Below are 25000 nucleotides of genomic sequence, written 5' to 3'. Positions count from 1 at the left end.
TCTAACAATTTAGAGTCTTTGGCTGTGTCTGAAATCACTCACTCGTTCCCTCCTCCCTCTATAGTGATTTATAGGAGAGTCTGAGAGCAGTCGAGTCAAACTGCAATGCATGATGGGATATGTTGAGATATACTGCACCACTGTCTAACGGTCGAAAACACGTTTAGTGACGTTTTGGTAAAACAAGGCTGCGTTCACGTTGCTGCTCGATCCCACTCCAAACAGAAACAGACAAGAAGGCATATTGAGAAACGGCCCTTAGCTCACGTTTATGTTCCTTCATATTAAATGAACATGACTTTGATTTCTGAGATCTGTCAATCAGCATTATTCTAGATTTGATGTTTTTTCAATACTCAATGTACTTTATGTACTTTGTGTTGTCAGTGTTTTAATGTGCAACCATCTTTTCATTTGTCTTTGAATGATCGTGTCACTGTACCCTCAGAAATACATTCATTACGAGGATTAAGCTAATTGTTTTCTGCTTGTAGGCTAACTGACGCTTACTGGATAGCTACTTCGCTAACGTGACTTTGGCTAACATGCGAGGTAAAAGGTCGTCTTCATCGTCTCAGAGACTGAAGAAGCTGAGCACAGTACGGAGAATAAAGCAGCGAAGCCTCAGCTAACCCGTTCATAACGTTAAATCAGACCCTCGACCTCGTTTGGTCTTCATTCCACCTGATGGCGTGCGCCGCAGACCGATACTCTCTGATGATTAACACTAAGAACGGTTACTGATTCAGAGCAGATTCAGGGAGTCTTGACACCAATACAAATATTTGATTCTAAACATAAACACCTTCTGGTAGTAACACATTTATTGGAAACTTTTCTGGATCAAAACATTCAGTTGGAGCGCCGGTAGCCTCGTGGTTAGTTTGGCGCCCCATGCACGGAGGCTGTCGTCCTCCAAACATTGAACTGTAATGTTTGTTGTTCTTCTTGCTGCCCAGAGACCACTGACTTTAAATAGCATATAGCTAACTCTGGTCCAACATTTGTGTGCTGTAACGACAGAGCATGTGAAAAATGTACAAACTATTTTGTTGTTGTCACTGATATGTGTCCTCCGTCAGTGGATTGTTCATTTCTTTTTATTTCTTAATACTGAGGAGGAAGGTAAATGTGGGACCATCTCCCCAAGGAGAAGCTTATAGAGAGACCCCTACCCGAGGTAGAACAAAGCACAACCATATTTTTTCATAACTTGAACATGTCTAGTTTATGAAATGGATTGTTGTATAAAAATATTTTACTGCAAAATAACTTTTTTTGGATGTTTTCTGCATCTTACCAAAAAACAAAAATAGGTCAAATTAGGGCTTCTCCAAAAGGGACAGCTCTAGCCTTATCACATGTATCTCTGGGAATCAGAACCAGAACTTCACCACATTTGGACAGGATGTTCACAGATAGTTATTAGTTACAATTATGCAAAGTTTTTATCAATACCATTTTGAATTTTTGAATTTTTCACACTTAAACACACATGTAGTTTAGGTGGAAATTGAAAATTGAAACAAAAATTCAAAAGGTATGTATATCAAAGTCTGTTCTTTTTTTAAGTAAGGACACCAAACATTAAAACATGTCATTTGTATCTTCTTTAGACTGTTATCTCAACATAAAAGTTATTTGACTTTCCACTTGACCCTATGCTGTCACCAGCCCCTAACAGGAAACTAGTGCAGCCAGGATTTCAGGGCGACCTGGTACAATGGGGCCCTATGGATGTGTATGTGGGAGAAGTGGATTGTTCATTTCTTTTTATTTCTTAATACTGAGGAGGAAGGTAAATGTGGGACCATCTCCCCAAGGGGAAAGAGAAGCTTAACAGATCTATGTTTTATTTAAACGTCTTCTCATTTCATATCAGTGTTTGTATCTGTATTTATATTGCTTTAGTGTGGATGAAGGACTTTCCCTGCTTAGTTTGTGTTGTTCCCTTCCTGCAGTGAACGTGTTAGTACTTGTTCCACAGCTGCAGAGCTCAGTGTGATGGACGCTGACAGTTTAAATTTGACCCACAGAGTGACGGATCGACTGCCGCTGATTCACTTTTGAATCAACATCAGAACTCCACCTGTAGTGAAGACTTCGTGTTTCTCATCTGTTAGATGTTTGTAATATGAGGAAGAGAGACGCCAACTTGTGTGTGTGTGTGTGTGTGTGTGTGTGTGTGTGTGTGTGTGTGTGTGTTTCTGTCTATGATGACTTTATTTTACTTAAAACCTGTTTAGCGAGCCACAATTATCTTTACAGTTACATTTATATTCACTGTAAAATAGAGTGTTTTCACATTAGGCACGATTGTTTCAGTATGCATGTCGTTGGTTTTTAAATCAAGAAGAAGAAAGAAGAAGCATCTACTGGTGGGCTGCTTTTCTTTCTGTTCAGAAATGGCTCAAACAGGCTGTGAGAGATCCCTCACACACTCAAAGATTTGATTGGGCCTAAGTCTTGTGTGAATAATGAAGTCCATCCTGCTAACTGTGGATGTTTTTATTTCTGAGACGCCAACAACGACCCTCTTCCTACTTCCACATCGACCTTGTAGCTCAGAGGAGGAGGAAGTGGGCCCTTGCTGTGCGGATCCCAAAGGTTGTTGAAGCGACTGGAGACGTCATATAGCGGTCCGCTTCCTTGTTTGAGCACTGTTGAGTTCAGATCTCTCGTGGACCGTACTCCAGTACACATGAATGGTGCCCGAGACCGCCTCGCCAAGTCTGTCCCGCTTGTGTTCAGACTGATCAAATGAACAGGGGTCTCATTTATAACCGTTACATAGGCACAAAACGGGGCCTGAAACTGGAGTACGCCATATCCCACCCAAAGTCTGTGATCCATAAAAACACACCTGATGGTAAAATGTGTGCACACTTTCAACAGGTGTTACCACATTTTGGAGGCAGAGGAAAATGGCGACAGGTGGCGAGGTTGTGAATTGAAGCCTGCAGAATGTATTGATGTCTCTCTTACACATTTTATTTCACCCTTAAAGATGCTTAACAAGCTCCACCTTCTCGTTACTTCTGCCCTCTGCAGAAACTTATATAATGAAAATAGAATAAACTCAGAGCTTTAAGATAATCCAAAGGGTGATTGTAGGTGTAGTTTTAGTCACACATTTATCCTTTATGTCACACTGAAAGAGATTAAAGTACTTGTTTTTATATTTCTCTGCTGCCTTCAATGGGAAACAATATTTTAAATGTAGTATTGGTTTATAATTGTGATTTGTTCCATGTGTGATCAGGTTAAAAGCAATAAAAGAACAGAGACTGAAAGTTTGAAACCTCAGACAGACACTGATTTAAGTTTGTTTGTTGAACTGGGATACTTTGACTTCTTGTTTCTGTTCTCTCTTCAACAAGAAAACCAGTCTGACTGTCGATGCCTTCAGGTGTCTGACTAAAACCAGGAATTTAATACATTCCCCTCTGTCACTGAGGATCAGAGATCACACTCGGGTAATATAAGGACACTGACAGCTCCTACAGCACCTGAACACAACAGCCGCATCTGTGGAAAGTCCAAACTCTTTACTTTCACTTCCACATCGGCAGCCAATCAGAAACAGAGCTGCTGACGAGTCATCAGTCACCAGCAGGACAACTTTGTAACAGGCGTTGGGATTTGATGTGATAAAGTTGGCTATTAAAATAATATTAATAATTATGATTAATTCATTATTAATATGAATTAACAAAACTATTCATTTGAATAAATAACTACGGGGGCCACCTTGAAATCAGGGAATCCTAACAAAATTACACTAAATCACTCTAATTTTATTCATTTTTCTGTTTAAATGAATTGAAGGCATGAATCTGTACACTGGCTCTCAAATCCAGCTGTTCTAACAATGCTGAAACAATAATCATAGAAAACTGCTCTTTGAATTATACCACTCTACATCCTTCAGCAGAGATTCAATGAGCCTTGTGTTCATTCTTTGATCTCTGGGTGAACAGGAGCCATCCGGGTTCTCTGATCTGTGGAAACTTCTCAGCTTCTAACCCACAGCAGGAAACCTACAGGTAGCAGAAGAGGGCTTGATGTCATCTCTGCCTCTGGGGGCTGAGAAGTCACCCACCCCCCCTTCCCATGAAGGATGATTCAAACCTGTCAAGGTCGGGATGACTTTACCTAAACACAGCAATAAAGCTGCTTTATTTAAGGCCTTGCACGGGGCACCGATTATTTTCAAACCTTAATAATGATCAACTGTCAGTTGTTTTAATAACATCAAGTTTGACTGCCTAAAATATTGCTACAGTAAAATGTTCCCTGTGAGTAAGCTGCTAAGCAGAGAGCGCACCAGAGCAGTTTGGGGTTTGGTGCCTTGCTTAAGGGCACCTCGGCGGTGCTCAGGAAGTGCCCAAGCACCTCTCCAGCTACCAGACCAACTTCAAGATTTGGTCCGCACCGGGACTTGATACTGCATACATACTGCAGGACATAACCGTCAGACCATCGGCACCCCATTTACATGTATATTTATTTGGCAATTAGAATAAAATAGTTGATTTTCTTTTCTTGAAATACTTGCTTTAACTCTGGAAAGGATATCTGAACCCCATAGTCACTTTTGACCACAAAGGATTCGGTCCAAACAGTTGATACACATAGTGACATATATATGTGTCTGTGGCTTCAGCTTTGTAATGATTTGGGGGAATATATTTGACCTGTTTAAGGGGACACAAGGGGTAAAGTTATGTAGTATTAAACTACTTAAGGGGCTTGTTTGAGCCATAAATGTCAGGGCCAAATGTTTCTTGTAGTCCAGTGCTGGCTTCACCTCCTGAACCACAGCTGCACATCTTAGATTTTTTATTTATATTCTATTCATCAAAATGTTCCTTTTAAATCACATTGATCCTGTAAAATCTTTATTACAGAGTTCAACTATTTTAATCTGTTGTCATCTGATGATGGAAAACTTTTTTCAGAACAATCTACAAAAAGGTAAACATGAGGAAGTTAAATATGAGCTGAACCAAAACTCAACAGCTGACTCTGTATGTGTGTGTGTGTGTGTGTGTGTGTGTGTGTGTGTGTGTGTGTGTGTGTGTGTGTGTGTGTGTGTGTGTGTGTGTGTGTGTGTGTGTCAGCGGTGAGCAGCAGCGTCTCTGTTCAGCAGTTTGTTGTTTGGTTCCTTTTTCTCTGATTGTCAACAGACGCTTGAACTAAGGAAAGTCCCCACTCTTTACTTTTACTTCCTTCTCACTCAGCAGCCAATCAGGAGCTGAGATGCTGAAGCGTCATCTGTTACCAGGAGCAGCTTTCTGATGTTGAGCTGCAGCAGGGAGTGGAGGGGCTCAGACGCCCCCTGCTGGTCAACCTGAGTACTTTAAAGTCTGTACTGAGAAACAAATCCAAATGATGAAGTCAGAAAGTCATTAATGTGACACCCAGCGCCGCCCCTTCCTACACGCAGAACACGCGCTGTGCGTCGGGCCCCACGATCCATGGGGGGCCCCATTTTGCGCAAGGGGACGCATTCTCTGCAAATGCGCAAAGGACGCGCATCGCTGCTGTGAGGCGCGTAGAGCACCAAGTCAGCCTGAGGCAGGAGAGAAAAAACAAGAGACGAGCAATCTGACACCGCACGCGTTACCGCAATGATTGACAGCACGCAGCATCTGACCAATCAGCGGTCAGATGCGTCGACAGGCAGTTGGATGCAGGTGGAGAGATGGCCTCCAAACGGAAATATGAATCGGGAGCAAGCTAAAGAAAGAAAAAGTCAAAACCAGAGGAGGCTCGTGCTTCACTTGAAGGTATGTTGTTGAAATAAAAAATAAAAACTTTGAGGCATCAACACCCCAGCTGCTATTCTGCTGATCATGAGACAGAAGAGAGGATCATTCTGTCTACATGTGGACTGGAGATTAAATGTTCCAGCGGCCCTGATTATCATTTATTGCATGTCTTAACTGCATTAATTCACCTCTGTTGAAGAAGGAGTGGTTAACTGACCAGGTGGTGGTCGTATGTTGGCTCAGGTTTATAGCCTATCATTCATGCTATCAATAGAAGGTTTGGGTTATTTTTTATGGAGGTAAAATGTCGCCATCTCTTGGTGAATTTAATTCATAACAGTCATATAAGATTAGATAAAATAAGATAAATTAAGATAATCTTTTATTTGACCCACAATGGAGACATTTAAAGTGTTGCAGCAGCAAACAGCAGTGTAGGAATATAGAACCTAAATATAAAAATAAGTATATAAAAATATTTAAATATAGAAATATCATCAAATCATAATGAATATTATTATTAGTTGTAATCGTATTTACATTCATTTCATTGTGTAATTTACCATTAAGACCAAAACAAATCTTAATAATCTGCTTGTATGATGGATTTCTTGTCATAACAGGGTCAATGCTGAAGTTTGTTACTAAGGGTGACACGGAGCCAGCACCCAGCACGCCACCAGGGCCATCAAACAACATCTCTTCAGCTACAGATGCTACTATCACTACTCCAAGTGCACAACCAGTTGATCCTGCTCTGTGGCCGGCACACCTATCAGACGTCGACCTCATTGATGACTTTGCATCCAGAAAATGCAGACGTGTGCATCTGTAAAAGGCTTGTTCCATTGTTGATAGAGGCTGTTCATTTGATTTGTTCCTACTAATAAAGGTTGTAAACCTAAATGGCATTTCGTGATACAGTCATTTTGTAATGGGGAGAAATAAAATTCTGCTTAGGGCCCCAATTTGGCCAGGGGCGGCCCCAGCTCTACAAACATGGAATTAATCACCATGGCAGTGATTAAACATCATGTTGATAAAGTTATGTGTTTGTTGTCACGTCCTGATTGTTTTGTTTCTTTTTTTTAACTTCATTTGTAAACACTTGTGGATTCTTTACTTAATAAGAATTTAAGATATAAACATGTATTTACATTACAGTTTTTTCCAATTGCTAACACACTAAAATGACATGCATAGCACAATTATTCAAACTGACACACAGAACAAAACTTCTTCTCAAGTCTCCAAAAGTCTAAACACATTTTCTGCTTTACACACATTTTGCAATTCAAAATGACACTTTTTAAATGCACTGAACACGGTTCTCTGCATCAGACACAACAATCTGACATAAAGTCACATGTTTGCCATTTCAAAACACTGCCATTCAAAATAACACTACATGAGCTAATTGGCCAAACACCTCAATGGTTAAATGTTATCTCTTCAATCAGGAAGTAAGCACTATGAAAAGACCACAAGTGAGCACCTTTTTTTTACAACAAGGGAAGAGGTTACAGAGAGAGGAAGAGGGAGGGTGAGAATGAGAGGGGGAGGAAGAGTGAGAGGTAGGGGTAAAGCTGGTAGAGGAAGAGTGAGAGGTAGAGGTAGAGCTGGTAGAGGAAGAGTGAGAGGTAGGGGTAGAGCTGGTAGAGGAAGAGTGAGAGATAGGAGTAGAGCTGGTAGAGGAAGAGTGAGAGGTAGGAGTAGAGCTGGTAGAGGAGGAGTGAGAGATAGGAGTAGAGCTGGTAGAGGAAGAGTGAGAGGTAGGGGTAGAGCTGGTAGAGGAAGAGTGAGAGGTAGGGGTAGAGCTGGTAGAGGAAGAGTGAGAGGTAGGAGTAGAGCTGGTAGAGGAGGAGTGAGAGGTAGGAGTAGAGCTGGTAGAGGAAGAGTGAGGGGTAGGGGTAAAGCTGGTAGAGGAAGAGTGAGAGGTAGAGGTAGAGCTGGTAGAGGAAGAGTGAGAGATAGGAGTAGAGCTGGTAGAGGAAGAGTGAGGGGTAGGGGTAGAGCTGGTAGAGGAAGAGTGAGAGATAGGAGTAGAGCTGGTAGAGGAAGAGTGAGAGGGAGGGGTCGAGCTGGTAGAGGAAGAGTGAGAGGTAGGGGTAGAGCTGGTAGAGGAAGAGTGAGAGGGAGGGGTCGAGCTGCTAGAGGAAGAGTGAGAGGGAGGGGTAGAGCTGGTAGAGGAAGAGTGAGAGGTAGAGCTGGTAGAGGAAGAGTGAGAGGTAGGAGTAGAGCTGGTAGAGGAAGAGTGAGAGGTAGGGGTAGAGCTGGTAGAGGAAGAGTGAGAGGTAGGAGTAGAGCTGGTAGAGGAAGAGTGAGAGGTAGAGCTGGTAGAGGAAGAGTGAGAGGTAGAGGTAGAGCTGGTAGAGGAAGAGTGAGAGGTAGGAGTAGAGCTGGTAGAGGAAGAGTGAGAGGTAGAGGTAGAGCTGGTAGAGGAAGAGTGAGAGGTAGAGGTAGAGCTGGTAGAGGAAGAGTGAGAGGTAGAGCTGGTAGAGGTAGAGTGAGAGGTAAGAGTAGAGCTGGTAGAGTGAGAGGTAGAGCTGGTAGAGGAAGAGTGAGAGGTAGAGCTGGTAGAGGAAGAGTGAGAGGTAGGGGTAGAGCTGGTAGAGGAAGAGTGAGAGGTAGGGGTAGAGCTGGTAGAGGAAGAGTGAGAGGTAGGGGTAGAGCTGGTAGAGGAAGAGTGAGAGGTAGAGCTGGTAGAGGAAGAGTGAGAGGTAGAGCTGGTAGAGGAAGAGTGAGAGGTAGGGGTAGAGCTGGTAGAGGAAGAGTGAGAGGTAGAGCTGGTAGAGGAAGAGTGAGAGGTAGAGGTAGAGCTGGTAGAGGAAGAGTGAGAGGTAGAGCTGGTAGAGGAAGAGTGAGAGGTAGGGGTAGAGCTGGTAGAGGAAGAGTGAGAGGTAGGGGTAGAGCTGGTAGAGGAAGAGTGAGAGGTAGGGGTAGAGCTGGTAGAGGAAGAGTGAGAGGTAGAGCTGGTAGAGGAAGAGTGAGAGGTAGAGGTAGAGCTGGTAGAGGTATACTGGATACATTTTTATATCTTTGAGGAAAATAGTCAAATATATTATCTGTTTCAACTCCTGGTTGTGTTTGCTCTCTTTGTCTGCGGCTGCTCGTTTAGCCTCGTTAACGTCGTGCCTGTGTGTGGTCTAGCCTAGTGTAGTGAAGCCTTCTCCAGAGTCCGTTTTGCCTCGTTAAGAACTATGCCTGTGCATTAATAAACTCTGTGGTCTTTTTACTCTGAGTTTTTGTCCATGAGTTTATTCTGCAGAGGACTGAAAGGTTAGTTCAGGTGTGGTGTTTGGCAAAAATCAGCGTGAGAGGCTGTTAAGCTCTGTCATGGATGATTTCACTTTTTATATCAGGGTTGATTGAGTCTTGAATCTGTTAGTTTCTTTTTTTTTTGGAAAGGACAAATTGATATGAATATGTGACTTGAGCTCATTTTTAATGTCTGTTTCTGGCTGAGATATTTGTCATAGTTTTTATTCAGTCACATTTTTAGTAATACTAAAAGAATATAGTATATCTGATATCAGAAGCACACCAATAGACTGACATATCTGAAAAGAATCATTCAATGAATGCTTTGTTCTGCACAAATATAAGTCACAACTATATTAGTGATATAGTTTTTGGTGAAAAGGGAGTTTGAAAGAACTACACAAAAAGTGAGAAAGTTGTATTGTACACAGAGCAGAGAAATTGAAATGAATATTAAACATTTATCCAGGAAACATGGTTGCTAATGAACATGTTCCCTTTGTCTTGCTTTTTCTTTGAAAGCCTAAAGTATGAAGCCTTCAGAATTTTCATAGGTCAGTAAATGAGATAATATTCAAATGTTCTTTATATTTTTGTTCTTTACATTGTTAGTATTAAAAAAAAGTAGATTAAAAGCAAGTTGAAGCTGTAATTCTGAATGTGGCCAGTCTATCATCCTCCTCCAGTTAGTTACTATTCAGACCCCCCCCCCCCCCCCCCCCATATCGCCTGGTAGATAGATGGATGTTACTTGAAAGAGATAAACATGCACAAAAGAAACAGTAAATTATGTTCTTCAAATCTATGTTTTAAGTAGTTGAAAGCATGTCTTTTGTCGATGTCCATATTTTGCCCCCATAATATGAGACATTATAATTCCTTTCAGTTTTACAGCTGTTTCTAATATAGCGTCCTGAATTGAGAATTATGATTCTGAAAATTATTTTTCCCTCCAGGCTTCTAACACATGCTCCGAAAAACATGCAGAGGAGAAGACGCATCAATCCAAAGGAAGGTGCAAAATATTATATTGACACTGGAAGGGACAAAGTGAGACTTGATGTCAAATATATAAACAGCTTTAAAGGTGAGTTGAATCTTCTAGAGTTTAATCATTTTAGAAGTGTTTTTGAATTTTCTCTTATTTGTTATTTTTGAATGACCTAGGTCGTGGCATCTTCACTTCTGCTCCATTTGAAAAAGGAGATTTTCTGTTGGAATACAGAGGTGAACTTATAAGCCAGCAAGAATGTGACAGCAGACTGAGTCTTTACCATGATGACCTGAAGGCGTTTATGTTTGAGTTTTGTTTCAATGGAAAACGGTGGTGGTGCGTATTTTATCAATATGTCAGTTTATCTTAACAAAACATTCCTTGTTATTGGTGTGCTGAGCTTACAGAGATTTCTTACATTGTTTAAACTTCCTTAGTTTTTAAAATTGTCTGCTTTAACAGAAGTTGTTACTTGTTTTCATAGTGTGGATGCAGAAAAAGAGGATACATCCCTTGGAAGACTTGTAAATGATGAACATATCACCCCTAACGCCAAAATGAAATACCTAACTGTGCAAGGAAAGCCCCATCGGTGTTTGTTCGCAACACGAGACATATATAAAGGAGAAGAGATAACCTACAATTATGGTGACTCGGACTGGCCATGGAGACACAAGGTGTTCAATTGTTTTCTTTTGAATCAAACTTCTTCTTAAATCTTAATGTTTTATATTTATTCTTTACTGTGACTTTAGTAAAAAGATCAAATAAATCAGTGACTAAGTTATACGTTGTAAGATTAGGTCAGTCTCACATTTTTAACAATAAATATATGGGTTTATAGTTTTTAAAAACCATGAAACCTTTCACATGATGTTCCTCAGAGAGCATGCAGTCTTTAAGATGAATTAATGTCTGATATTATCTCTGCTTTCTTCTCAACTAGAACCTTGATGAAAACATGCTTCAGACAGTGTCTGGGACCACAGACGCACAGACTTCCGTCGCAGATGCTGAAGAAGTAAATGTTCAGAACATATTTCTATTCAGGCTAGTCTGTCTTACAGAGTTAACCGGGGAGATTCAAAGCAGTGTTTCTCTCATTCTTCATGTAATTAATGTGAGAAATGGCATGCATGTTTCAGCTAAATTGTCTGATATTAGGATTGAGTTCTGAGTAGTCATGCTATTTAACCTGCTCACATCCCAATTACAAGTACAATCAGGAGTACATTGAATGATGTATTATTCAACCCTTGTTTTTCCTTAATATCAGGTGGAAAGCTAACTGTTCCATATACTTCATTTAGTTTCTAATTCAGTTTCGCTTTTAGTTAAAGGAGCAATATGTAAGATATCAACTCAATTAACCATAAAATGAGCTTACTCTCTGATCATTAAGGAAACATGCTATGTTGAAGTGCTGGCTTCTCTGACAACAATGCAGCAGCCAGTATGTCCTCCTTCTAACTTTACATTCTGCTCCTGAATGCTCTGGATTTGTTTGGACCAGAGAAGGTAGGCGCTTTTAAGGAACCCTGGACGCCCTTCTGTTTGTCAGATATGAGAGCAGTTATCAGGTCAACAGGTGTTGCAGCGATGGAAGCGGTCAAGAGAAGTGGTTCAGATAGAAGTGATTGTACCCGACCTAAAAAGCCTCTGCATGTTTCTAATAAGCTCCACGAGCAGAAACGTGCTCAAACTCGGATCAATATTGGAGATGCTTTTGAAAAATGGAGAGAGGTTAGAACACAGAAAGGTTTACTTACTTGTAAGGAGGTGGAGGGGAGCACGCAGGGGGCAGATACTTGCATATTTATAATTATAAACATTATTTTGTTCAACCAGAGTACACAAGACATAATAAATGCAGCACAGTTGGGAAAATTGTTTGATAGCACCTGGAATAATACTTGAGTGAAGTTTAGTTTTATAATCAAAACTTATTTTCATTGAGTACATTTTTCAATAAAACTCTTGACTAAAAATCTGTCCTGCAACATGAAGAAAACTGGACAATGCTGGATTTTTAAAAATATCTTAAGGAACACCTACAAACAGTGACATAACTTCATGTTTTTTTTTTCTTTTTTTGGTTTTGTTCTCTTTATTAAATAAAGCAGAATCGGCTCACCAGGTCAGATGAACCAAGAGGTCCAAAGTGTAAAGGTAAATTGCATGTTGCATTTAAATGGTTTTGTTCCTACGACAAAGGACTTCTTTAATATGTAAATACAAAATACTTTCTTCTAAAAACTAAAGTTACGTTTTATTGACAGTGTCAAAAACATCAGCTGGTGTCCACCACCGTATCCTCTTTGGACAAATGTGTCCAATGTGTCAGAGCTGTATCCTCATTTAGGTGGCTTGGCTATCAACGTACAGGTGAGATACTTGGAGAATCTGCACATTTTGTGGTAAAAGGCAAAAAATTATACAATTGAAGTCCATAATATGCCAAAATTAAACAGCCACGAGCAGTCGGCTGTCAGAGTCAAAGATGCACAACCAAACATCACTCTCCTCTGCTGCACTCTCACTTTATAAGTTTAATTAAGCTCAAGCAAGCACCCATTTTAAGTCTGTGGACCTGGAGAAAGGTTTAGGTTTAGACTAGGCAACCTTAATACATAGTAAAGTTTGATTTGAATGGTACAATTCTTTAATTATTAACTTTTTTTAATGAGTGTGTTCCACTGTCACTGTTAAGGAAAATAACTTTCTTTCTATGCTCCTATTATTGTGTAAACTGTAAGATTGTATTCTCCTGCATGTTAAATGAAAGAATTATGGAGTATTTTTCATAATGATAGGAATTTTTCGACCATGTCAGTCAGTGACAACACAGATTATTTTGTAGATTAATTGTGGAAAACAAGTAACTGGTGAGCTTTAGTTTTGCAACAAGAAACGAAGAATAACCGCATGACCTGTTTTTGCTCAAATGTGGGCATGTGTAATAGTCATATCACAGAATTTGCAATATCCATCATCACAATTACAATGTTTAAATGATAAGTGCTGCAACTCTAGTTTTACACGTAAAAACTTGTAAAGAAGAAATTTAGCGCTGTAAATTGGCTTTTTCAGTGGCAAACTAATGGCTGACTAAGGCATATTGTTCATAAAAAGAAAATGTAGTGTTTGTTTATTTCAGACAAACTAACTTAAATATACTTTCAATGCATTACAGTTTGTTTTCCAGTCTGGCATAAGTCCTGCCTCAAACAGTTTAAAGACGGTGACCTTGGCGACCCATCAGAGGTGAGATTCTATCACTACTCTAAAAATGTCTGTGTCCATTATTACATTGACTAATTATCATTCTTACTTTCTCACAACAATCCACAGTCAGATACCAATCCACAGACGGGTGATTATGAGACCTTGTCTGATGAGGACTTTGTGCCAGACTCTGAGTCACTGGATGAGGATAATGATGATTCCGAGTCTAGCATAACCTTTATGCAGGATAAGAAGAAAAGAAGAAAAGTATTTCCTGATAATGGGGCATCTTCAGGGTCGGACGAAAGCTTCCAGTTCATCAAAAGGTTGTCAACCTACTGAAGATTATATGGTTGCCGATGTTGATGAAGAATCTGATTTGGCCAAGTCTGTCAAGGGCTCATCACAGGAAAAGCCAGTTGGTGAAGTTGAGTTTAACAATCAGGAAGAACCCCATCTGACTTTGAGCATTAAAAATTACTGTTTTGTTTGTGGTAAGCCACAAAGCAAAATTTCTCGGCACTTGCGAATACACAAGACACATCCAGACATTTTACGTGCCTTTTCCTTACCTGAGGACTCAAAAGAGCGAAGGATTTTAATTGAAAAAATGAGGAATAAGGGAAACTTCAATCACAATACTAAAGGTTTACAGAGTGGAGCAGGACCACTTAAAACAAAGAGAAAACCAAAAGCCAAAGCATTGGCAGGTCAGTTCATTCACTGTATGTACTGTCAAGGAATGTACATACGTAGAGAACTCTGGAGACATGTACTGGGAGAAAGTGTCTCCTGGCAACAGATCTCAAGTGGAGTGTTGAAGCTATTAGCTGATATGAAACAGGATGAAGTGTCTTCGGCTGTCCGAAACGACCTTTCTATTATCCAGTTTGCCCAGTCGCTCTTCAACAGACATGGACATGACCCAACAAAGAAAGAATACATGCGACAGAAACTTTGCAAAGTGGGACGCTTGTTCTTATGTCTGCGCACAGATTTTGCTATACATAATCTAGAGGAGGCTGTGAAACCAGCTAACTTCCAGAGAGTGGTCAGAGCGGTAAAGAAAGTTGCAGGTTTCAGTGAGGAAAAGCACTCTTATGTGACACCAAGCTTTGCACTAAAACTTGGACACACACTTAACAAGATCTGTGACATTATTCACTGTAGAGCACTAATGGCAGAGGATGACGCACTGAGCAGGTCTACTGATGTGTTCAAGAAGTTGTGCTCCTCAAAATGGTCTGAGTTAGTCTCTCACACTGCCCTGAACACACTGAGTGACGCAAAATACAACAAGCCGTCGTCATTACCCTTCACTGAAGATGTTCAGACCCTTCATCGGCACCTTCAGAAAACTGCAGAAAGTGCTTCTTCCATCTTGAAGGAGATGCCCACACCACAGAACTATGCTCAGCTTGCAAAAGTAACACTTGCACAAATCATTGTGTTTAATCGAAGACGTTCTGGGGAGGTTTCCAAAATGCGTCTCAGGAGTTTTCATGAAAGAGATGCCACAAAACTTCACGAGGATGTTGTCAAAGGATTGTCAAAGACAGAACAGAGACTGTGCAACTATTTTAGTCGGGTTGAGATTGTGGGGAAAAGAGGCAGAAAGGTCGCCATCCTGCTCACACCAAACATGGTGGAAGCCCTGTCGTCACTTGTCAGTTCCAGAAGTGAATGTTGTGTTTCTTCAACAAATGTCTTCTTGTTTGAAAGACCAAAATCAATGAGCCATTACAGAGGACAGGAGTGTCTACGTGTCCATGCAGACCAGTGTGGAGCAACTCAGAAAGCATGTTGCAACACTATCTCAGGTCCTCAATTTAAAAAACAACAAACTTGATCAAGTTGCAGATTTCCTTGGTCATGACATCAGGGTTCACTGTGATTTCTACAGATTACCAGTCCCCACAACACAACTAGCCAAAACTTCCAAACTGCTTTTGACAATGGAGAAAGGCCATCTTTCCAGTATGCAGGGGAAATCGCTGGATGAGATAGAAATTGAAGGTTTGTAAAGCAATTAGCACTTGTACATATTTTGGCTATTTCTTTTTACATCCTAGGTATATTAATATTCAATTTTCTTTTTCTGCATTCTGATCAATGTTTATGAAGCATTTTGTGTCTTTTCTGCACCAATGTATGATTATGATCTAGTCTTATGTCCTAATGTTTCCTCTTTTTGAATGTTTATTGCACTTAAAAAAAAAAAAATATATATATATATATATATATATATATATATATATATAGCTAAACCTAGGGTATTTAGAATATGACATTTTTTATGGCTGGATTTTCTTTCATTTTGTTTATGCACATGTAAGGAAGGCCAACATTATGGTAATTTAGACCTTATCCAAAATGTGATTTATTTCTGATAGGTGGTCATGCAGTGATCAAGTGAATTTTATTATATTGGATATACTGGAGTCCTGTTTTAATTAATAGATTACCAAAGCAACTCACTTGCACCTGCATGTGAAGTATAGAGGATAGACTGTCTGTGCTTTTGGATGAGATCATGTTGTTTTTTATCTATATTATGAGGTCCAGACCACGCTCAACTACCATTTTGAAAAGTTATCGCATCTTGATTTGATAATGTTGTAATTTTGTACTAAGGGAGGGCAGAACAGCATAAGGAGGTTTTTTTTTAACATTGCACAACGTTGCACAGCAATCAATATATTTACCCTTGTGCCCACCTTGAGCTATATTATATATATATATATTTATATATAAATATAATTTATATTATATATATATTTGAGTTATATTCTCTGCATACATTTGTGCTATTATAATTCCCCAGCTTTTACATTAAATAGAGATGGGTAGGTTTTTATTAAAGTTTAGATTTCTGATAAATTCTTATTGCTACAACTTTCTACACTGATTGGAAAAAAATGTGCAGTTGACTTCCCTTTGACAAATATTGGCTTCCCTGAAAACACATTTTTTATATCTTACCTTAAATGAAGTTGATTTTCAATTCTGTTCCCTGTATTGTTATAGTGGTGCACAAACCACTGTGCATAAAAAAGCCAGAGAATCTTAAAGCCTGTGATTCCCAGGACATTTCTTTGCGCATTCCTCTGAAGGGACTTGGGTTTGGAACTATTTCAGCAACCAGACCAATTTCCATACTTTGGTATGTACTGGTGCTTGAACCATGGACCCTCTGGTTCCCAACCTGAGTCTCTCCAGACCCTAACCTCTGCTGATCAATCAGAGCAAATGAAAAAGGCCTTGGGAATCACAAGCTCACAGTTTTTTTACTACTCAGCTCGACCAAATCTGAAGGGCTGGGGATCATAACCAAAATTAATGCAGAAAATAAAACTGGAATGACAAAAAATGGTCAAGGAGAGCAAAGGGTTAAAAAAAAGAAAAGATCTTTATGGTCTGTTGACCCTTTTGCGGTCATAAGTAATAGTTTCTCTGGTGGCACAAGGGTTAAGGAGAGACTCTACAGCAGAAGTCTATTGTGCTCTCCCTCAAATTTCCCTCTGAGCTTAGAGTTCTACAAGCAACACGTGTGACGGGTATGGAAGGAGAGGAGAATGCTTAGTTTTAGAACAATTGCAAAAATGGTCTGCAAATATACCTTGGCAGCTGTATGCTTTTGCAGACATATTTAACATGTTTAGGCTTATTATAATATTGATTCATAAAGCTGAAATGGTTTATAAATATTGAGCTTCTCATGTGAGTTTTGATCATAGCTCTAGATGACATACAGTTAAGTGATGCTGATAATGATGCTGTCAAGGACAGTGGGAGCGAAACTGATGACAGTGGCACAGAAGGGTCAGAGTTTGGAACCAGGCAGCCTGTGGATGTTGCGTCAGAGATTACGTTCGTTGATCAGGTCCATGACTCTGAAGATACAGGTAGGTGACCTCACTTTGTTGAGTTTCAACTGGTTCAAGTTAGTTTTTACAGCAGAAAAATAAACTGTAAAATATTTGTCTTACAGAAACCGTGTCTTTGGTTCCATCCACGGTAGATGAGACTGCCGTTCTTCCTGAAGGTAAGCAAAGTCTAATTGTAAAGCCCATCTTATGCTATAAGTGAGACAGAAATGTAAATCTTTGTATCAGGTGATCTCAGTGTGTTTAATCTTTCTTTTCAAGCATGTAGAAATGCCAACATCACACAAACAATATGCCCATCCTAAACAGGCTTACAACAAACCATCAAGACCAATAGAGAAACAAAAGTTTGACACATAAATTAAGATTACAGTAATTTATCAACTAAATAAACCATTCTTACGTTACTGAAAGGCTTTTGGGAAAATAGTTACCAACTAATAAGCACTCAAAAAAATAATTGTATTTCATTCATTGACCACACAAAACAACTCTATAAAAACTCAAATCTTGAATGAAAAAGAGCAGTAGGAAGAGTACTGAGTCTTTTATAAAATACCACCGCATTGGTTGTTAAAGGATGACAAAAGTTAGTTTGTGTTGCTGATGTTGATGGTGCACTGGCTCTTCTTCCCAGTACTCTCTGTGAACTCGAGCCACTGCAGGAGTAAAACAAAGCTTTTATATGTATGTAGGAGGAGCTGCTTTGACATGAAAAAATCTTACTGTTGGTTATTTCTAAAAAGTTGACTGTACCAGTTTAGGACTAAAGGACTAAAATGACACTAAACTAAGAAACTTTTCTCTCGATCTCCTCGTCTTGGAAAGCAAACTCACTCTGAAAACTGTGGAGCTTCTGTTATCAATGTCATTATGAGCATTTTATTCCACTTTTCTTCACTGTTTATTCTTTGTGGATGGAAATGTGATCAAATTCAGTTGTAAGGGGGCCTTCGATCTAAATACTCTGATTTCATTAAAATACAGTGTGTTGCAGCAAGTACAATATGTTGAAGTACTAAATCAGAATAACATAAAATGTGTCTCTGGTTTAATGACCTAATTCCAATAAATATGAAATAGTGTAGCTACTTAAGTTTATCAGCAGCAAAGATGTTATTAAATAATTTGTAAAATTCTATATACCGTAAAATCCATTACATAAGTAGCATGGTATATAAGACGCACCCTGTTTTGAAGGTCTCTTTGAGGGAAATTTTAAACTGTCTTCCTGCGTGAGGATTTATATTGTGTTCAGCGATGTCTACAACGTGCAGTTTCTGTGCAGCTGTGTCGTTCTTTTAGTTCTGTCTGTTTTCTCTTTGTGGAGTCTGCTCTCCTACCAGCTACAGTACGGTAGTTTAGCTCTCAGCCTGCAGGGAAAGTGGTGAGGCTGCGCTGCCCGACTCCGCTGGTCACTCTTTAACTTTAATATAAGACTCTTTCAATCAAAAGAGAACTCCACAAAGTTTATTTACAGAACAATATACCACTGTTTCTGTAAATACATGATTATGACCTCGGGAGGGAGAAAAGATGTGGAGAAAGTCACTCAGCCAGCCTGGTCAGCCTTTACCAGCACAGCGTGCAGCTTTCAATACACAATGAATGAGGATGTGTTTTTAATCACGTCAGGTCACAGTTAGTGGCTGCTGCCCGGCTGTAATGACGGCGTGTTTCACTATTTTATACTGGTGTATAAGACGCAGCCAACTTTTAAGACAAAAAACAGGTATTAAAAGTGCGTCTTATACACCAGATTTTACGGTACTTGACGTTTAATGCATTGACTTGAAAATGTTAAATAGGATGTTTTCTTAAATACAGATTTGTTTTTGATTAAGTTTTGATCTTTCTCACTTCCATTCCTTTATTCATGTTGGTAAGATTTATTTTGTCATGTTTTTAAGGAGACGATGGTGTCGCAGAGAGTGGCTCAAGAGGAAAGCCTGGTCCAAGGCCGAAGTGGCTGCAGTAATGCGGCATTTCAAAAAACATGTATGCAATGGGAGCTTGGCCACCAAAAGGGAATGCAGTCACTGTAAGGTGCTAGAAGAGCCTGTGTTAGCAGAAAGAACGGTGCAAAATATAAGGGACTCAGTCAGAAACAGAGGAAAAGCAGCGAAGAGACGGTCACAGAAAGGCAAGCTGTGAACAAACTAGATCCCATCAGTGGTTGTGAGCTATGTGCTAGTGCAGTGGTCATGATTTGTTTTGTTCTGAGTTGTTATATTATTTGTTGTGTTTTTTTGTTGTTGTGTTCTGTGTTCCATGTTTTTCAATGGTTTGTGATTTTTTTTTTGTTACTTCAGGGCCACATTTAGTTTCACATTTGCAATTTGTTATCATAGAATCACATCTCCCTGGAAAAGTTAGTAAAACAATGTTGTCTTTGTGACGGGCTGTTTGTCTGTTAAAGTCCCCACGTCACTGTGAGTTACACACAGCTGTGTCCTTTAAAGCTTGGTGGATAAATAAAGCCAAGGGAACAAAAACTATCAGTTCAAGTGTCAAGGCTTTATTTAGTCAATGAACGATTGTTGACATCACTTGGGCTCCATACACTACATTTAAGAGTTGTGTTTGATATATGTTTTTATAATTTAGGATCATTATAATGCTGATGTTTTATATCACAACAATTGTCTCACATCTGTCCAAGAAAGGATAATCTTGAATACAAAAGCATATTTACTTAATTTTCAGAATCATTGGACTCCTGTGACAGGCAGAGTGCCTGTCTTAACTCCTGTTGTGTTATAGGAAGTTGTACAACTAAGAACTTATTTATGTTCATGATAAACTAAATGTCCAATGAATGCAGCATTCTGTCAGGTTTGTGTATGTATGCTAATGAGGTGGTATTTAAATGTGACATCATTGTCCCTTTAAAGTCACCATAGTGGTTTTTTGTGTTCCTATAAACCACATATTTGTCCAAAATGCATCAGTCTACCTAAACCTCAGTGTTGTTCGGGTGCTGTGTATGAGCTTCTGTAGGGAGTATTTGAAAGCTAAAGTGAGCTGAATCTTTTATTTTTTAGAGTGTTTTTATCTAACTCCCAAAGCTGTAGGACCCCAGTGTGTGTGTGTGTGTGTGTGTGTGTGTGTACCTTTACCTGTCAGCTCAACGTGACACCTCCATGATGGACTCGTCGTCCTGCAGAGTCTCCTCATCTGTTCTCCTCCTCTCCACCACCTCCTCAGAGTTACACCACATGAGCCTGTGAGTCCTAAACATTTCACCTTTTATTCTTTCATTGAGCTTTCAGCTGCAGGCGAAGCAGCTTTTATGGACGGGACATTTCAATCAGCTGCTCGTTCCTTTGCCTTCCAAGTGTGAAAATCTGTGAAGATGTTTAGAGTAGCAAACACAAACGCTCTTTTCATGATGCAATTTAGTTACAGTCTGCGTCTTCACATTGCCTCGTGGCGTTTTGGGAGCGCGAGAGAGCACGGCACAGCGGGAGCTCCTCACACACACACACACACACACACACACACACACACACACACACACAACGCCGCATGGTAGCGGCTGCATGTGGGTATTGATGGCGCGTGTCTCAGCAGATTTGTCACACTGGTTTGTGAACACAGCCGACTGCAGGTGAAAAAAGGGTTTTAAAAGTGCGTCTTGTTCACAGGAGTTTACTCCCCGGTCACTCTTACCCACTCACACACTGATGACAGACGAGTTGATGTGAAGTGTCCGTCAGTATTAACTCACCTGTTCATACACATTCACTCACTGACGTTAGAGCCACCAGAGTCCAGTGTCTTCACCAAAGACCCTTCAACATGTGACGAGCTGTGATCAAACTGCCAACACACTGATTGACTGATCCACTGAGCCTCACATTGTCATTTATTATATTCATCTTTTAACTGAAAAAATACAAACAAACAGAGACTTAAAGAAAAACAAGTGTGAGGAACTCTTGGGAAAACCAGTGTTTAATCTCTTAAACCGGATACATCAAGTGAAGAGTTTGAGAAAATAAGGAGATATGATTCGTCCACTTATTGCTTCCATAAGAGAAACAATCTAACGGGTCATTACTAGTATACTACCTGATTATTAACACCTGAAGAAAACGTCCACACATGGTTTCTGAAGGTTTACTGTGGTTGGAAAAGTTTCTCTCAGTACAAATATATAAATGTAACAATCACACATGAGCTTTAAACCCTCCAATCCCCTGATTATATCTGATAGAACAGCAGAATGATTGATCCTGTAAAATATTGATTGATCAAGTAAAGCATCACACTAGAATGAAGCACAGTCCACATCCAGAGACCAGACTAAACCTGACCCAGGAACAGTCCAGGATCAGGGTTCACACCAGCCCAGCATCAGACAATCGTGTTTAGTCGGTACGGCAGGTGGAAAGCACAGGAAGCTGCTTGTTCCTCCATCTGATGCTGGACCACCAGGACCCGGATCAGTTACTGGGCACCAGAATCCTTCCTGCATTAAAGAGAAGAAAAGACGAGATCAACGACTGATCCAGAAACACCGTCTGAACTGGTTTAGACTGGTCTGAACTGGTTTAGACTGGTCTGAACTGGTCTGAACTGGTTTAGACTGGTCTGAACTGGTCTGAACTGGTTTAGACTGGTCTGAACTGGTTTAGACTGGTCTGAACTGGTCTGAACTGGTTTAGACTGGTCTAAACTGGTCTGAACTGGTTTAGACTGGTCTGAACTGAATTAGACTGGTCTGAACTGGTTTAGACTGGTTTAGACTGGTCTGAACTGGTCTGAACTGGTTTAGACTGGTCTGAACTGGTCTGAACTGGTTTAGACTGGTCTGAACTGGTCTGAACTGGTCTGAACTGGTCTGAACTGGTCTGTAATGGTTCAGACTGGTCTGAACTGGTCTGAACTGGTCTGAACTGGTCTACCTCGGGTCTTGCTCTTGTAGTAGATGAATCCAGCCAGAGATAAGATCAGACCCAGGATCAGTCCAGACGCTCCGATGGCGATCTTGTTTCTCTCCGACTCTGGCATGGACGGGTCTGAGGAAGACAGACAGACAGGTGAGCAGACAGACAGGTGAGCAGACATACAGACAGACAGGTGAAAAGGTGAGCAGACAGACAGGTGAGCAGACAGACATGTGAGCAAACAGACAGGTTAGCAGACAGACAGGTGAAAAGGTGAGCAGACAGACAGGTTAGCAAACAGACATGTGAGCAGACAGACAGGTCAGCAGACAGACAGGTGAGCAGGCAGACAGGTGAAAAGGTGAGCAGACAGACAGGTGAAACGGTGAGCAGACAGACAGGTGAAAAGGTGAGCAGACAGACAGGTGAGCAGACAGACAGGTGAAAAGGTGAGCAGACAGACAGGTGAGCAGACAGACAGGTGAGCAGACAGACAGGTATTTACCCCAGACATTAACCAGAGGTTTATCCAGGCTGACGTGATCCACCACACAGGAGATCTTCTCTCCAGACCTGAAAAACCACAGAAACAGAGGATCAGTCACACTCAACACCTGGACCTGGACCTGGACCTGTAGCTGGACCTGGACCTGGACCTGGGCCTGGACCTGGACCTAAACCTGGACCTGTAGCTGGACCCACCTGGGCGTGTACTCCAGGTGTGAGTGGATCTGGTAGTACCAGTCTCCGTCAGCCAGCTCATCAGTGGAAGTGACATCAGTGGTGACTTCCTTTCCGTCTCTGTGCCAGCTCACTTTGATCATTTTGGGGTAGAAGTCGTAGACGCTGCACACCAACATGGCGGGGTGTCCACCAGTAGGGGGCGTCTCAGAGTGCAGCTTGGCGTACGGCTTGGCTGCAGCACACACAGTTTGATTATTGAATTTATTGTTTCAGTAGACGGACAGAGTGTCAGTGCTCTTTTTCTGCTTTCAGTGTGAACATCATCAAGTACGAAGAGTTTGAATCAGTGAAACACAGTTTGATGAGTTATATTCATTTAGTTTCACTGAAGGCTTTGAATCCTCTCAGATGACAGAAATAGAGATGTTAATGATTAACGTTTATCGATTAATCGCCGTTAAGAATTGAACCGATAAAAAATGTATCAACTGACAATTTGACATGTAATACCATTTTGTACCAAAAGAGGGCGCCTGTCATTTTGTGCAACTCAGAAAAGCTAAAGTAAGAAGTGTTACTGAGGAGAGTGAGGCTAAAATGAAGAGGTCAGCAGAGAGACAGAGTTCTGTGTTTTCTGCAGCTGGACTTGTTGAGAATAGACTGAACACTCGACTGAGCCCTGATCACGTAGATGTGCTCATCTTTCTAAATAAAAACACTGAGCCGTACATATATGATGGTGAGTAGAGTATTTTATGTGCTCACAACAACTCACTCCTGAACGTGTAGAAATGTTCATCTGCAGACAAAGCAGAAGAGTTAAGTGTACTGTGAAGAGGCTCAGATGGTTTGATTTCACTTTCATTCAGAACTTTCTGTTGATTTTAAAAAGGAGTTTCATTCAGTCAGCCTTGTTAGAAACGCTGGTGTAGCGCCCGACTGGCGTTGATCTGTTAGCAGATTAAATAAGGAAAGTCACACGTTTAAAAGAGCGAGAGCCTCGTTGTTTTATTAGTTCAAACTGTTTTTATGAATGAATGTTTCAAGTAACTATCGTGCTGCTATAACGGTTTCAATTAAACATAAACTGAGAACATTAATTATTAATGATTAATCAATAATTGATTGTTAATGTGTTCAACTATTGCTTTAGAAAAATGACTTTAAGTACATCTGAATGTTGTTAACTGCAGTAACAGAGTTTGACCAGCAGGCTGTGACACAGAGCTGTGTGTGAGGACTTTAACAGATCAAGAGTTTCACTTTGAGATTTCTCTGATATAAACTGATCATCAGTGTGAGACGACTTTAAAGTATTTTTATTGAACATTAATGAAACAGGAAATGATAAAAGAGTGAACATGAAATCTAAAGAAATGTAATCAGTCAGAGTCCATTTGTTTATGGATTCATTATTTAATAATACCATGATGATGTGATGCTGTGTGAGGAGACAGGAACTCAAACTCACCTGATTTAGACAGAGCACTCCTGTAGTCAATCTCTATGTTGTGTTGGCAGTATCTCTCCTTCTCAGCTCTCCAGCCGTTCAGCACTGAAGGGTCTTTGTTCCAATACTCTGCCTGCTTCACACCAAAAGCCGTGTATCCAACAAACAACCCCACACTGCTGCTGAACCTGACATACTCCATCATGTTGTGGTAGTAAGAGACGATGTACTCGATGTCGTTCAGATCAGTCGAGTTAAACACACAACGGGCTACCTGAACTTGCATAGATCCATCTGAAAATCAAAAACAAAACCAGAGTCACTTTTAGTGTTTAACACTGTGTGTGTATTGATCAGTAAGGTGTGTGTGTGTTGATCAATAAGGTGTGTGTGTATTGATCAGTAAGGTGTGTGTGTATTGATCAGTAAGGTGTGTGTGTGTTGATCAGTAAGGTGTGTGTGTATTGATCAGTAAGGTGTGTGTATTGATCAGTAAGGTGTGTGTGTATTGATCAGTAAGGTGTATGTGTATTGATCAGTAAGGTGTGTGTGTATTGATCAGTAAGGTGTGTGTATTGATCAGTAAGGTGTGTGTGTATTGATCAGTAAGGTGTGTGTATTGATCAGTAAGGTGTGTGTGTATTGATCAGTAAGGTGTGTGTATTGATCAGTAAGGTGTGTGTATTGATCAGTAAGGTGTGTGTATTGATCAGTAAGGTGTGTGTGTATTGATCAGTAAGGTGTGTGTATTGATCAGTAAGGTGTGTGTATTGATCAGTAAGGTGTGTGTGTATTGATCAGTAAGGTGTGTGTATTAATCAGTAAGGTGTGTA

The 25000-nt window shown here is 40.3% G+C and overlaps 2 protein-coding genes and 2 long non-coding RNA genes across 4 annotated transcripts in view; 2 read left to right on the top strand and 2 right to left on the bottom strand.

The window, feature by feature from the left end:
- Positions 1-25000, bottom strand: part of dlg4b (discs, large homolog 4b (Drosophila)) — a 94302-nt gene that overhangs the window by 19749 nt on the left and 49553 nt on the right.
- LOC110005193 (uncharacterized) lies at positions 5044-6822 on the top strand. Its single transcript, XR_002279089.3, has 2 exons — positions 5044-5792; positions 6398-6822. It is a non-coding gene; the product is annotated as an uncharacterized lncRNA (long non-coding RNA).
- LOC109979765 (HLA class II histocompatibility antigen, DQ beta 1 chain-like) overlaps positions 21083-25000 on the bottom strand; it is a 7406-nt gene continuing 3488 nt past the window's right edge. The window contains exons 2-6 of the mRNA XM_065950537.1: positions 24189-24461; positions 22736-22949; positions 22539-22606; positions 22052-22165; positions 21083-21615 (exon numbers count right to left, since the gene is read on the bottom strand). Coding sequence (XP_065806609.1) covers positions 21590-21615; positions 22052-22165; positions 22539-22606; positions 22736-22949; positions 24189-24461 — 695 coding nt within the window. The 3' untranslated portion in view covers positions 21083-21589. The remainder of the gene's footprint in view (positions 21616-22051; positions 22166-22538; positions 22607-22735; positions 22950-24188; positions 24462-25000) is intronic.
- On the top strand, positions 22065-22501 carry LOC136177395 (uncharacterized). Its single transcript, XR_010665005.1, has 3 exons — positions 22065-22202; positions 22243-22322; positions 22435-22501. It is a non-coding gene; the product is annotated as an uncharacterized lncRNA (long non-coding RNA).

This window comes from Labrus bergylta, chromosome 22 (genome assembly GCF_963930695.1).
Source record: "Labrus bergylta chromosome 22, fLabBer1.1, whole genome shotgun sequence".
NCBI lineage: Eukaryota > Metazoa > Chordata > Actinopteri > Labriformes > Labridae > Labrus > Labrus bergylta.
Note: the sequence above shows the minus strand (reverse complement) of the source record. Positions and strands in the feature narration are given on the sequence as shown.